Source organism: Nothobranchius furzeri, chromosome 7 (genome assembly GCF_043380555.1).
Source record: "Nothobranchius furzeri strain GRZ-AD chromosome 7, NfurGRZ-RIMD1, whole genome shotgun sequence".
Taxonomy (NCBI): Eukaryota; Metazoa; Chordata; class Actinopteri; order Cyprinodontiformes; family Nothobranchiidae; genus Nothobranchius; species Nothobranchius furzeri.
The window spans coordinates 70,966,530-70,979,713 of NC_091747.1; the positions used below are offsets into that span (position 1 = coordinate 70,966,530).

The window sequence follows — 13,184 nt, forward strand, 5'->3', positions numbered from 1 at the left end:
TTGGCTCTTACTTGCGCATGGAGAGATGCAGCTGAGTCCCGACATCTTTCTCTTCTGTCCCTCCCTCTTTCTCTCCCCCTCCTCCTGCTGTCTGACTCCGGCCTTGGACCGTAGACATCCGTTTCATCAGGATACCTTCAGAGACAGACACAATTAAAGTCTCACAGCTGCCCCTCATGCCGGAGTGTTAAACTAAAGTTAGCCTATGTTGTGAGAAGAGGAGGAGTGATGATGGTGTGTAATGACTTTACTTTGGAATATTTGTAGTTTATGTTTCAAAGTGATAAATGTGAAGTTGATTATTTTGTAGGGAAGAAGTTTTTTTTGTAGAGCCGATCGGAGCCAAATCTATGTGGGCAGGTAGGACCAGCACGTGCTGCACCATGGACGTAATTTTGGGGGGGGGGGGACAGGGGGGACATGCCCCCCCACTTTTTCCAAAGTCAAGTTTTGACCCCTGCACTTTTTACCATCCAAAAACAATATTACGCTATATTAAATTCACACTGGTTGAGCTCTAGGACCAAGCAGAAAACAACCGTTTGTGTTGAAGCCTGTTTCCCATTAGAACATACTGTAAAGATACCCCCCCCCCCCCGTGTCCCCCCCACTTCTAAAGTGAAAATTACGTCCTTGTGCTGCACTGTTTAACAGTGTGGGATCTATCTTTTGTTTCCTAGTGGTGATTTGTTGTTAGTGCATCTGAAAAATGTCTTGCAAAAATGTGCCCCACCAAAAGAAAAAGTCACCAGCTGCCACCAATAAGCTGGGCGTAAACATTGAGACGATTTTCCTCTTGTGTGAGAATCTTTGAGGTTGGAGAGAGTTTTGCATCGTGTGTCCTGTAGTGTGCAGGCTGTAACGAGAGCCGAATAACACCCCACCACCAGCTCCCGGTCAGCAATCATGTGATCACTATTTATCAAACATGTTTGAGTTTTTGTTTGTTCCTCGTGAGGGCATCGCACTGTAGAAGCAGCTCTGCAACCCAAAAATTCCAGAACCACCCACACAGCACATGCTCCAACCTGGATCCACAGTTATTTCCTCTGTCAACACACATCCGTTCCCATTTTTCTACTCACACAATGACAAGGATTGCCAAGAAAGCATGTTTTCTATGTTTACGTCAAATGAAACCGATCCGAAAACTTTCTTTTGTCTTCTTTCTCCAACTCCCGTAAACTCCTGCGTGTTCTTCTATGGAAAGCTGGAAGGACAACAATGACAACACAACAGCCTCCGCATTTTCTGGGTGTTTGGACTTGAACGTCCAATGTGTTTTGTTAAAATGACTATTTTTAGCATATTTTTAGGTCTGATGTGTTGCTACCACATGTATAACAGTCAGGTCGCATCTGAACATTGGGTTGTACACTGTACAACTGTACAAGTCGTACAGTTTGAGCCGGAGCTGAATGTTACAAGGGAAAATGTTGCACAGTGTACGCCCAGCTTAACTCTGAGTTTTACATGCAGTCTGAACATGAAAATAGTCTACTACACTGATCTCCTGCATTAGCTTCTGATAGGAAAGTGATGGCAAAACTCTAGGATTAGAAAACCTCGACAGACCAGTCACTTAACATTCATGGACTCACCCATCTAGACTCCCGACGGGGAAGGCTGTTGTGGGTTTAACGTCCAGCAAACAGCAGAGAATCTCTCGACTAGTAGAAGCTAATAGCATTAGCAGTTCCACCACACAACAGAACTCCTTCAGGCTTGTGTTATTTGTGGAGATAAAACAGTTAGTCAGAGGAGAGATGTCCAAATATCAGGAAATAAATGGTAAAATGATAAATGACCTGAAGGGTGAGACAAAGTTTGGTACAGAAGAGTTCATGGAAGGGAAATCAAAGAGCCAGAGTACCCAGCCTGGAGGGTTACCGAGGTCCCACCCTGGAGCCAGGCCTAGGGTTGGGGACCATGAGCGAGTGCCTGGTGGCCGGGCAATCCCCCATGGGGCCCGGTCGGGCCCAGCCCGAACCGGATACACGGGCTCATCCACCTGTGGACATACATCCTGCAGGAGGAATATGAAGGGTCCGGTGCAATGTGGATCGGGTAGCAGACCAAAGCGGGGGCTTTGGTAGTCCGATCCTCGGACACAAAAACTGTATTGGGACATGGAACGTTACCTCTGGTGGGGAAGAGCTGAAGCTTGTGGAAGAGCTTGATTGGTACCTCAACACATACTGTAGCATTGGCTTTGGAGCCCAAGTCCTTGAGAGGGGTTGGACTCTTTTTATGCTGGAGTTGCTCAGGGTGAGAGGCGGAGGCATGGACGTAATTTTTTTTTGGGGGGGGGGGACATGTCCCCCCCACTTTTTTCAAAGTCAAGTTTTGACCCCTGCACTTTTTACCATCCAAAAACAATATTACACTATATTAAATTGACACTGATTGAGCTCTAGGACCAAGCGGAAAACAACTGTTTGTGTTGAAGTCTGTTTCCCATTAGAGCATACTGTAAAGATGCCCCCCCCCCCCCAGTGTCTCCCCCACTTCTAAAGAAAATTACGTCCATGGGCGGAGGCCTGGGTGGGCTTTCTGTTAACCCCAAGACTCTCTGCCTGTGTGTTGGGGTTTTCTCCCGGGGTCGAAAGGGTACCTTCTCTGCGCCTTCCGGTCGGGAAAAGGGTCCTGACTGTTGTTTGTGATTATGCACCAAATAGCTTTCAGCTTGTTGTTGGACATCTGCGCAAGCCGCAGTTTGGCCATAACAAACACCATGTTCAAACATGAGGATGCCCATCAATTTACCTGGTACCAGGGCAGCCTAGGCTACAGGTCAATGATTGACATTGTAGTTGTATCATCTGACATGAGACGGTATGTTTTGGATACTCTAGTAAAGAGAGGAGCGGAGCTGTCAACTGATCACCACCTGGTGGTGAGCTGGATCAGATGGCAGGGGAAGATGCTGCGCAGACCTGGTAGACCTGGGAACGCCTGGCAGACAAACCTGTCCAGATGGTCTTCAACTCCCACCTCTGGCTGAGCTTTGACCTCGTCCTGAGAGCAGTGGGGACATTGAGTCTGAATGGGCCTTGTTCCGCTCTGCAATTGTTGAGGTGGCTGTTGCTAGCTGTGGTCGCATGGTGGCCGGTGCCAGTCGTGGCAGTAATCCCCATAACCGCTGGTGGACACCAGAGGTTAGGGGAGCTGTCAAGCCGAAGAAGGAGGCCTACAGGGCGTGGCTGGTCTGTGGGTCTCCAGAGGCAGCAGACAGTTACCGGAGGGCCAAGCGAGGTGTAGCAGTGGCAGTTTCTGAGGCAACATCTCGGGTGTGGGAGGAGTTTAGTGAGACCATGGAGAAAAACTATCGATCGGCACCAAAAAGGTTCTGGCAAACCATCCGGCGCCTCAGAGGAAGAAGGCAGCAACTTGCTCACACTGTTTACAGTGGGGATGGGGAGCTTTTGACGTCAACTGGGGCTATAGTTGGGCGGTGGAAGGAATACTTTGAGGAGCTCTTCAAACCTACCGACACACACTCCGAGGAGGAACCAGAGCTGGGAGACCTGGGTATAGACTGTCCAATCTCTGGGGCAGAAGTTGTCGAGGTAGTCAAACAACTACGCAACGGCGGAGCCCTGGGGGTGGATGAGATCCGACCTGGGTATCTCAAGGCTGTGGATGTTGTAGGGCTGTCTTGGTTGACACATCTCTGCAACATTGCGTGGTCATCAGGGACAGTTCCTGTGGAGTGGCAGGAGAATCTCATCTCTGCTTTATGCGGATGATGTTGTCCTCCTAGCTGCATGAGGCTCTGACCTAATGCTCTTGCTGACGATGTTCGCAGCCGAGTGTGAAGCGGCTGGAATGAGGATTAGCACTTCCAAGTCTGAGACCATTGTTCTCCACCGGAAAAGGGTGGCTTGCCAACTCCGGGTTGGAAGAGAAGTTCTGCCTCAAGTGGAGGTGTTCAAGTATCTCGGGGTCTTGTTCACGAATGAGGGTAGGAATCTGTGGTGAAGAAGTTGCTGAGCCGGAAAGCATGGCTCTTGATTTAGTAGTCAATCTACTGCCCAGTCATCACCTATGGTCATGACAAGGCGGATACAATCAGCCAAGATTAGTTTTCTCTGTGTGGTGGCTGGGATCCCGCCTTAGGGATAGAGTGAGGAGCTCAGACAGTCGAGAGAGACTTGGAGTAGAGCCGCTACTCCTCCATATTGAGAGGAGTCAGTTGACATGGTTTGGGCATCTTGTTACGATGCCTCCTGGATGCCTCCCCAGGGAGGTGTTTCAGGCATGTCCTGCTGGCAGGATGCCCCCTGGTCGCCCCCAGGCATGTTGGAGAAAGTACATCTCCAATCTGGACCAGGAGCGCCTATAAGGGTCCTACCGGAGGAGCTGGTGAAGGTGGCTGGGGAGAGGACAATCTGGAATTCCCTAGTTGGGACGCTGCCCCCGCGACCCAGACCCAGATAAGCGGAAGAAGATGAGAGACAAGAGAGCTCTGTATTTGGCCCGTCTTTGTATATCACCTTCTTAGGGTTCTTCAACCCCCCTAGGCACTTCACAAAACTATCAGTCATTCACCCATTCACACTGTGGTGGGATGAGCTACAATGTAGCCCCAGCTACCCTGGGGCACACTGACAGAGACAAGCCCCGCCAAACACTGGCGCCACTGATCCCTCCGACCACCACCTGCAGGCAAGGCGGGTTAAGTGACTTGCCCAAGGACACAACAGCAGCATTCTCTGAGTCAAATAAGACTCCAAATCCTGTGTCTTCCGCTCATATCTGATCTGGCTCATTTCTACTTCCAGAAACAGGTGCACCAGAGTTTCTGTCCCCAAAGTAAGACTTACGAGGCATTCGTTCCAACTAGAGACCACTGCAAATGTATTAAAATATGAGTAAAGATGATCTTTAATGGCCAAAAACAACCCCAGTAGGATCATTGCGTGAAAAGGTTCAATATCCTAGGCTTAAACACACACACACACACACACACACACACACACACACACACACACACACACACACACACACACACACACACACACACACACACACACACACACACACACACACACACACACGAAAAGCTTATCACTTATAATTTTCAGCATCATTATTTATTCCTGAATTCGCGCAGGATTTTCTTCTAAATCTCCCAGCATGACTCATCAAATCTCCTCTACACCAGCCCTGCGTCTCCTGCTCACAGACCTGTATGTCCTGGATCTCTGCTCCCTGCAGGGACTTGGACTCTCGTTTCTCCGTCTCAGCCCTGGAAACTCTTCTTCTGGCTCCACTTGAATTTTTGGGATGTCAGCCAGCATAATGTAGTCCTCCATGGTCATCCCCACCTTGGACCCAGACACATTTTACATTTAACCCTCTCAGGCTCAAAATCAGTTTTGATAAAGGGACTTACAACTAGGTCCTTCAGGGGTACTTCAGAGTTAAAAAATGCTCATGCAATACGTGTGTGGCGTAACCAGGTAGGTAGGTGTTAACTGTTGCAAATCTGCAACGCCTGCCTCCAGAGCAGGGGTGTCAAACTCATTTTAGCTCAGGGGCCACATCGAGGGAAATCTAGTCCCAAGTGGGCCGGACCGGTAAATTAAAAACAACTTCAGATAGTTTTCTTTGTTTTAATACAATCAATATAAAACAAGGCTGGAGCCTGAGGACAGTGTATCCAAAATAGTACAAGTACAACACCTGAAGGGTACTTGAAAATTTGATAAAACTAAAAAAATCAATCAATTAAAAAAAACATTCCTCAGTGATTCAAAGAGCTTACAGGTCACATGGCTAGATCAGTTTCATGCAGCACTTAAAGTATATTTGACTAATTTTACTTTACATCTTTTAGCTTTCACCAGCACATCAACATCAGAAGTCACATCCTGAGTGGCGGCCATCTTCAGGATGTGACTCAAGTTCTTGTGTGAGCCTTGAGCGCATCTTTGTTTTATTTATACTCGTTACAGAGAAAACTTGCTCACAAAGATATGTTTATTTTCACTCTACATTGTAAAGTATGAAAATAAAGTTTACACAACCATCTCGCGGGCCGGATTTAACCCACTTGCGGGCCGGATCCGGCCCGCGGGCCGCATATTTTACACCCCTGCTCCAGAGGGTTAACTACTTTCTCAAAGTCAGACCTTCTAGCAGCTCTGTCAGGTCAGAGGGCAAGTATATATTTACTCTGAAGGAAACAAAGTAGTTCAAATACTGGACGTAAAGGGGCCTTAACACCAGCCTGCTTTTGGTTTCTTCCTTCTTCACCACTAATACACTTACCTCCTCAGGTTCTACTGGAGCCTTTTTGGGCTCAGAGATCAACAAGGCCTCCATGCCTCGTCTCACGCTGCTCCTGCTCCTGTCAGAGGTGATGTTGTTACTCCCCTCATCAGCCTGATCAGTGCCTGTTACTGCAGCAGGTGATAGACATCCACCAAGACCCTGGGAGTCTGCTCCTCGCCTGGAAGAGGAGGAACCGTGTGATGGAGTAGGACCAAGTAAGGAGTGTGAGGACCCCTGCCAGGAGCTCTGAGCGTGGCTCAGCCTGCTGTCCCTGGAGTCCGACTCTCTTCCTGAGGCGCGGCTGGGTGGACTGTAGCCGTTCCTGGGTGGTGAAACTTCCCGGCTGCTGTGAGGTGGTGAGTGAGCCAAACTGCTGATGGATGTTCTGGTTCTAGTTGCAGGTGATGTTTGGGTTCCCTCTTGTGAACTTTGTCTCATGGCAGAGGAGCCACGGCGCGAGATGGACTCGAGATTTCTGTACAGCGTCTCAGAATCCAAACTGTGCGTTTTTGAAACTTGTGATGGACTTCTGGAGTCTCGGCTGCAACCCGGCCCATCTTTATAGTCGCCGCTTTGGCGCAGAGAGGAGCTTGTGCGCCTGTGAGAGGAGGCGGTCCTAGCGGGTGAGGAGGTACGAGAGGCTGTAGACCCCCTCATGTGTAACGGACTGGACCTTCCTGATGTTCGACCTGACAGACCCTGAGATGGAAGCTGAAGGGAGCCACGTGAGGATGAATGAGACGGAGCCTGACTCCTGCAGAGGGAGCTCCCTCTCTGAGCTCCTGCAGGAGATTCCCTCATCTTGTAGCGGTCTGGACTCACTGAGCTGTGACGTGTTAGAGAGTTCATCTCTGAGTCCACACCTCGCCTAAAGTTAGAGTGGTACGTGTATCTCTGCGGGGATTCGCTCCTCCACGTAGCCTGCATGTACGTCTCTGTGTTTCTTCTCTGGGAGGGAACGCCGAGGTTGACATTCCTGTAGGGGACGCAGGCTTTGGGCTCAAGAAGATAGTTGCTTGGGAGTGGATGGCCCCTCTCGTAGTACCGAAAGGTCCGTTTACTGTCCTCCACCTGCTGTGCACCATCAGCTCTTCTGTCTGGGGAGAAATAGTTATTTACTCTCCCTTGGCCTCCTCTGGACTCTGGAAATCAAACACATAATGTTCATCTCAAATGTGGAATATTATTTGTTGCACAAGGAAAAGTGTTCAGTGCAGGTAACACACCTGAGGCCCGGCGGGATGTATCTCTGCTCCGTCTGTCATCCATCCAGGGTTGTTCAGCGTCTCTGGGAGGGGAAGGGTCCAGTCGAGTCATCTCTCTTTGGACTTCACAGCAACCCCCTGTGCTGGGAGGCCAACTCTTCTCTGACTGATCCCGCTGAGCCGGAGACCTGGAAAACAAAGATAATGGGACAAAAATGTGTAAATTCATCTAAATGGAATCCTCTTGTCCCTTTAGAGACTAGTACTGAGTTAAAAAGGAGAAACTTTAAAAAAATTATTATCTTACCTGTAGAACAGCTTTCTGAACGCCTCTGTTTAACTAGTTCCACAAGACTGATAAGCTAACCACTAGTCTGAAAAGTTAGGCTGCTGGCGTTCTGAAACAGCTCTACTTTTTAGACAAAAATCAATTAAAAATGCCGAAAAAGTATTTCATTTGGGGGATCTTTGCTACTTTTATCAAGAACAATAATACTAGAAAGCTTTGAGCTTCTTCTATTTATTAATTAAGTCTTGTTTTCTCTAGATCTCTGTCTCCTTGGTCTGCAGCTTGGGTCCCTGAGCAAACTTTCATATGACAAGCTCCTGGTTTTGTTTATCAGGGACACTAGACAGTATCCAATCTGCTGATTGGAAAAGAAAAAAAAAGGTAACACTTTACACAAATGTCCCTTTATTAATGTTAAGTTCTACCTTATGAAGCATTAATAAGCTTTACATAAAGTATTAACAACTGCTTATTATTAATGTTAAAATAAAGTAATGTGTTAATAATAATAATAATAATAATAATAATAATAATAATAATAATAATAATAATAATAATAGCCTTTATTGTCATTGTACAGGATACAACGAAATTGGAGTGCCACTCCCTTGGTGCACAATACAATAATACTTCTAAATATAAAGGTCCCCTAAAACAAAACAATAGTAAGTACAATATATGCCGAATAGCACAATATATACAGAATAGCAGCCACCATATCATGTAAAAAATGGCATTAGAATAGCAGCATAATAGTTGACGGTGACCTTGACAGTCGCTAAGCAGTTTTAATTGTTTTTATGCTTATTCACTATAGAGATCGCCCTGGGAAAGAAGCTATCCCTGAATCTGTTTGACCTTGTTTTATGTGACCTGTACCGTCGACCTGATGGTAATAGTTGAAAGACGTGATTGCTGGGGTGAGACTGGTCCTTGATGATATTGCTCGCTCTGCTGAGGTACCGAGAGTTTGCAGTGACCTCCAGGCTGGACAGAGAGCAGCCAGTGATCTTCTGGGCTGTGTTGATGACCCTCTGCAGTACTTTCCTGTCTGCAGCTGAGCACCCTGCGTACCATGCTGTTATGCTGTACGTTATGATGCTTTCTATGGTGGCTCTGTAGAAAGTCACCAGCAGCCTCTCCTCCAGGTTGTTCCTCCTGAGCACTCTCAGAAAGTGGAGACGCTGCTGGGCCTTTTTTTTACCACTGCCGTGGTATTTGCTGTCCAGGAGAGATTGTCAGAGATCTGCACGCCCAGAAACCTCATGGAGTGCACCCTCTCCACACCGTTCCCATGAATGTACAGTGGGGCCGGGTCTGCTCTGCCCTTCCTGAAGTTGAAGATAATTTCTTTAGTTTTCGTGGTGTTCAGTTGGAGGTTATTTACTGAACACCACTCCGTCAGTCTGTTGACCTCATCTCTGTAGTCCGTCTCATCCTCCTTCGAGATGAGTCCGACCACGGTGGTATCATCCGCAAACTTTATCATGGTGTTCGAGAGATGGAAAGGGGAGCAGTTGGATGTGTAGATTGTAAACAGGAGTAGACTCAAAACACATCCTTGTGGAGCCCCGGTGCTGAGTGTGATGGTGCTGGACTGGTGTGGCCCGAGTCTGACAGACTGTGATCTATTTGTCAGAAAGTCCTTAATCCAGAGGCAGATGGGGGTGGAGAGTCCCAGGTGAGACATTTTCTGGACCAAGATATCAGGGATAATGGACTTAGACCCGCTCCGATGTATTTTAGACCCAATTTTTATGGTTATATATTATGAAACCGCCAATATTGTTCAACAACTGGGTATATTTTAATTCATTTACAACATTTCAATGGATATTTCCAGAGATTAATGATACAAACTACACATTGTCTCTTTAGTTGTTACTGACAAAAGCAGCCACTATAAACATGTCCGTGTCTTCTTCATTTTCCCAATCGATAACAGAAGTTTTTTGTAATCTCAACTTGACTTTTGACTCTTATAAAAAGCCTCTAAATCACAGTTTAAATTTCATTTCTTTTATGTAAAATAAGAGGGAGGTTTTCATAAAGCGGGACAGAAAAACCGGTCACGGTACGGTGTGGGTGGAGGCGGACCAGGAGGCAGAAATGCAGCTCAGATCAAAAATAAACGGGTTTAATGAGTACTGGCAGGTCGGATACAGCAGGAGAAACGTAACAGGGTGGAGACACAACAATGATCCGACAAGTGACAGGTGCAGAGCAGGGGGTATAAATACACAAGGATAATCAGGAACACATGGGCAGGATAACAAGGGACAGGTCAGGGACCAAGATTCAGAGGGGTCGGAGCAGATCCTGACAAAACCTGTCTGTGCTTTTGTTTAAATTACTGCAGCACTGTTTTGCTGGAAGTCCAAACAGTTCCTAGAAAACATGACATTTGATCCAAAACACTGCAGCCAGAGTGCTGACAGGCTCTGCCAACAGAGATTACATTTCTATGGTTTTGGCTTCCAGACAAGAGTTAAAATCACAATTTATTAAATACGAGGCCCTCAGAGAGTCGCTGCATCAACCACTGTCTTTTACATCCCTCAGGAATATACATCTATATCTCTATATATCTATACAGATGTATAAATTCCCATCTCACCCTCTGCAGGTGGCCTTATCCTTCCACGCTCGGGTCCTCTACCAGAGGCCTGGGAGCTTGAGGGTACTGCCGCGCGGTATCTTAGCTGTTCCTAGAACTGCACTTTTCTGGACTGAGATGTCTGTTTGTTCTGGGATCTGCTTTAGCCACTCCCTCAGTCTGGTGATTACTACCCCGAGTGCCCCGATGACCACGGGCACCACCAATGTCTTCACTCTCCAGGCTTTCTCAAGTTCTTCTGTGAGGCCCTAGTACTTCTCTAGTTTCTCATGTTCCTTTCTCCTGATGTTGCATCACTTGGTATTGCCACATCAACCACTATGGCTGTCCTCGGCTGTTTGTCCACCACCACAATGCCCGGTTGCTTTGCCATCACCATTTTGTCAGCCTGGATCTGGAAGTCCCAAAAGAACTTGGGTCTCTTGTTCTCTACCAACTTAGGGGGTGTTACCCACTTTGACCTTGGGGCTTCCAGTCCATACTCTGCACAGATGTTCCTGTACACCATGCCAGACACTTGGTTGTGGCATTCCATGTATGCTTTCCATGCCAGCATCTCACAGCCTGCAGTTATGTGGTGGATTGTCTCAGAGGACTCGTTGCATAGACGTAGAAGAGTAGACGCGGCACCAACCTCTACTGCCTATGTTTGCGGGTTCTACTTTTTATAAACTCTATGGTTAACAGGATGTTTTAGCTCGGCTTTAGCTCCGGAAAAGCTCCGTGGAGATCTGGAGCTAGAACGGCGAAAGAACGCGTTCATAAACCCGTTCACGCACGCCAGGACGAACGCACTCACTTTTACGTTCGTCAGGCAAAATACGAATGAGTTCAGTTCACGTTCATGAAAAAAATGAACAAATTCACGAACAATTGTTCAATGAATGCGTTCGGGCACAGCACTCAGCCACTTTATCTGTCGGTGGTACAGCCCATGTGTGGGTTTGTCCTCCCACGATGGTTTTTCCTGCGTCTCCTCTGTTCATCATTGTCTGAGACATTTACTGAGCTCGTCATCTGTTGGGGCCTTATCCTTGATGTACCTATGGATCTTGGATGTTTCATCCTGGACAGTGGTTCTCACACTCAATAGTCCTCGGCCTACTTCCTTACGACTTGTGTACAGGCGCTGGACTTGGGATGGAACCCTCCATGCGTGGTTAGGAGCTTCTGTGACTTAACATCTGTGTTCTGTATTTCTTCCTTTGACCAGCTTATTATTCCTGCAGGTTATCTGATTACTGGCAGGGCGTAGCTGTCTATTGCCCGGATCTTGTTCTTGCCATTGAGCTGACTTCTTAGGACTCGCCTTACTCGTTGAAGGTAGTTGGCTGCGGCTTCTTTCCTTGCAGTTTCATCGGGTATCCATTTTCTTGTGGGACAAGGTACTTGTCAGAGTTGTCAGAAGACTTACGACTTGACTCGGACTTGAACGCCAATGACTTGCGACTTGAATAGACTTGCATCTGTCGACTTGATGCATATTTGATATTTTACCACAAAAGTGGCACAGCATGGACAAAAATCATAAATCATTCTTGGTTCTGGGTTTGATCTTGTACGGCTAAATGCAGCAGCACTTTGTTTATAATCAGTTTCAGTTGCATTTTCTGCTTGTTTGAGCAAATAAATGAAGCTTTAAGAAGTTTTTATTCTGGAAATTATTTATTATCTTTGTCATTAAATTGAAGGTTGGACAGATGACTTGAATATGACTTGAAAATTCAAAGTTAAGGACTTGGACTTGGACTTCCACATAATTGACTTTGGGTTCGACATGGACTTGGTTGTCTTTGACTTGGACTTGACTGGAAAGACTTGTGACTTACTTGTGTTGAGGGTCTGACCTCATGAGGAAATTACTATGCAGTGATTTTCTCCAAAATGACTGTGCTTAAATTGCTCTAAAAAGCAAATAATCACATCAGCGCCAAGAAACTTCATTTCCCATGATGCTTTGCACACGGAAGCATTGGGATGATGTCACCGCCTAATACCAGAAACACGTTCTGCGGGAGGCGGGAGCTTGGACAGCTTTCCCGCGACTTCAAAGACTATAAATCATGAACGGAACAAAGAAAACTCCGTTCTTTTGCCCAGGATACCTGGCGGTAAGGACACGCTTGTCGAACGCTCCGACTCCCTTGAGCACGCGGAAGCTCTAAGTGCCCAAGTTGAGCCACGCAACCGCTACAAAGCCACTCCAACTCCATCAGGACCTGACTGGGAACGAGCGGAGCTCCATCCAGCTCTCAGAGACGCTGTAAGTTGTCAAACTCAGCACAAAAGAAACTTCGTTCTCTTTGTGTCCAGCCCGTGGAGAAACACTCACGGAGAACGCCAAACAACGGAGAAAGCGACAACTCCATCAAACCGACGGACGACGCCAAACTGCGGAGAAACACGGAGAACCGTCAAATCAAACAGTGAGGGATACTTCACTGTTCTGGTGATCAGAAACTCATCTCTTTCTCTCATTCTTTCCTTCTCCCGTTTCCTCTATAGTCCAGAATAAGCAATAAACCGCGTCTATTGCTTAAAAGTAGCTTCGTGTTTTCCTCTTTCGTTCCCAAACACGTCCGTCGGGTCATTTTGAAAGAATAAACTGCTTATTAATCATTGTTTGGTATCTTTAAATGTTTCCTACTATGGCCAAGTGGTTAAACTAAAAGATATTAATTCGTGATTAATCTTTGGTGAAGCTTCATGATCTTTTGAAATGTTTTGAGTGATTTAAGGTTAAGTTACTACTGATTCTAAGTGCTTTGGAAGTTAAAGTGCAAGTTGCCACCCA

General features: G+C 46.8%; 1 protein-coding gene across 4 annotated transcripts in view; it reads right to left on the reverse strand.

The window, feature by feature from the left end:
• The window catches only part of LOC107382312 (myosin phosphatase Rho-interacting protein), a 44,419-nt gene that overhangs the window by 13,272 nt on the left and 17,963 nt on the right, over positions 1–13,184 (reverse strand). For all 4 annotated transcript variants that reach the window (XM_070553677.1, XM_054751761.2, XM_070553678.1 and 1 more), the window contains 4 exons: positions 7,506–7,672; positions 6,277–7,421; positions 5,191–5,330; positions 12–135 (listed from right to left, as the gene is read on the reverse strand). In XM_070553677.1, the coding sequence (XP_070409778.1) occupies positions 12–135; positions 5,191–5,330; positions 6,277–7,421; positions 7,506–7,672 (1,576 nt within the window). The remainder of the gene's footprint in view (positions 1–11; positions 136–5,190; positions 5,331–6,276; positions 7,422–7,505; positions 7,673–13,184) is intronic.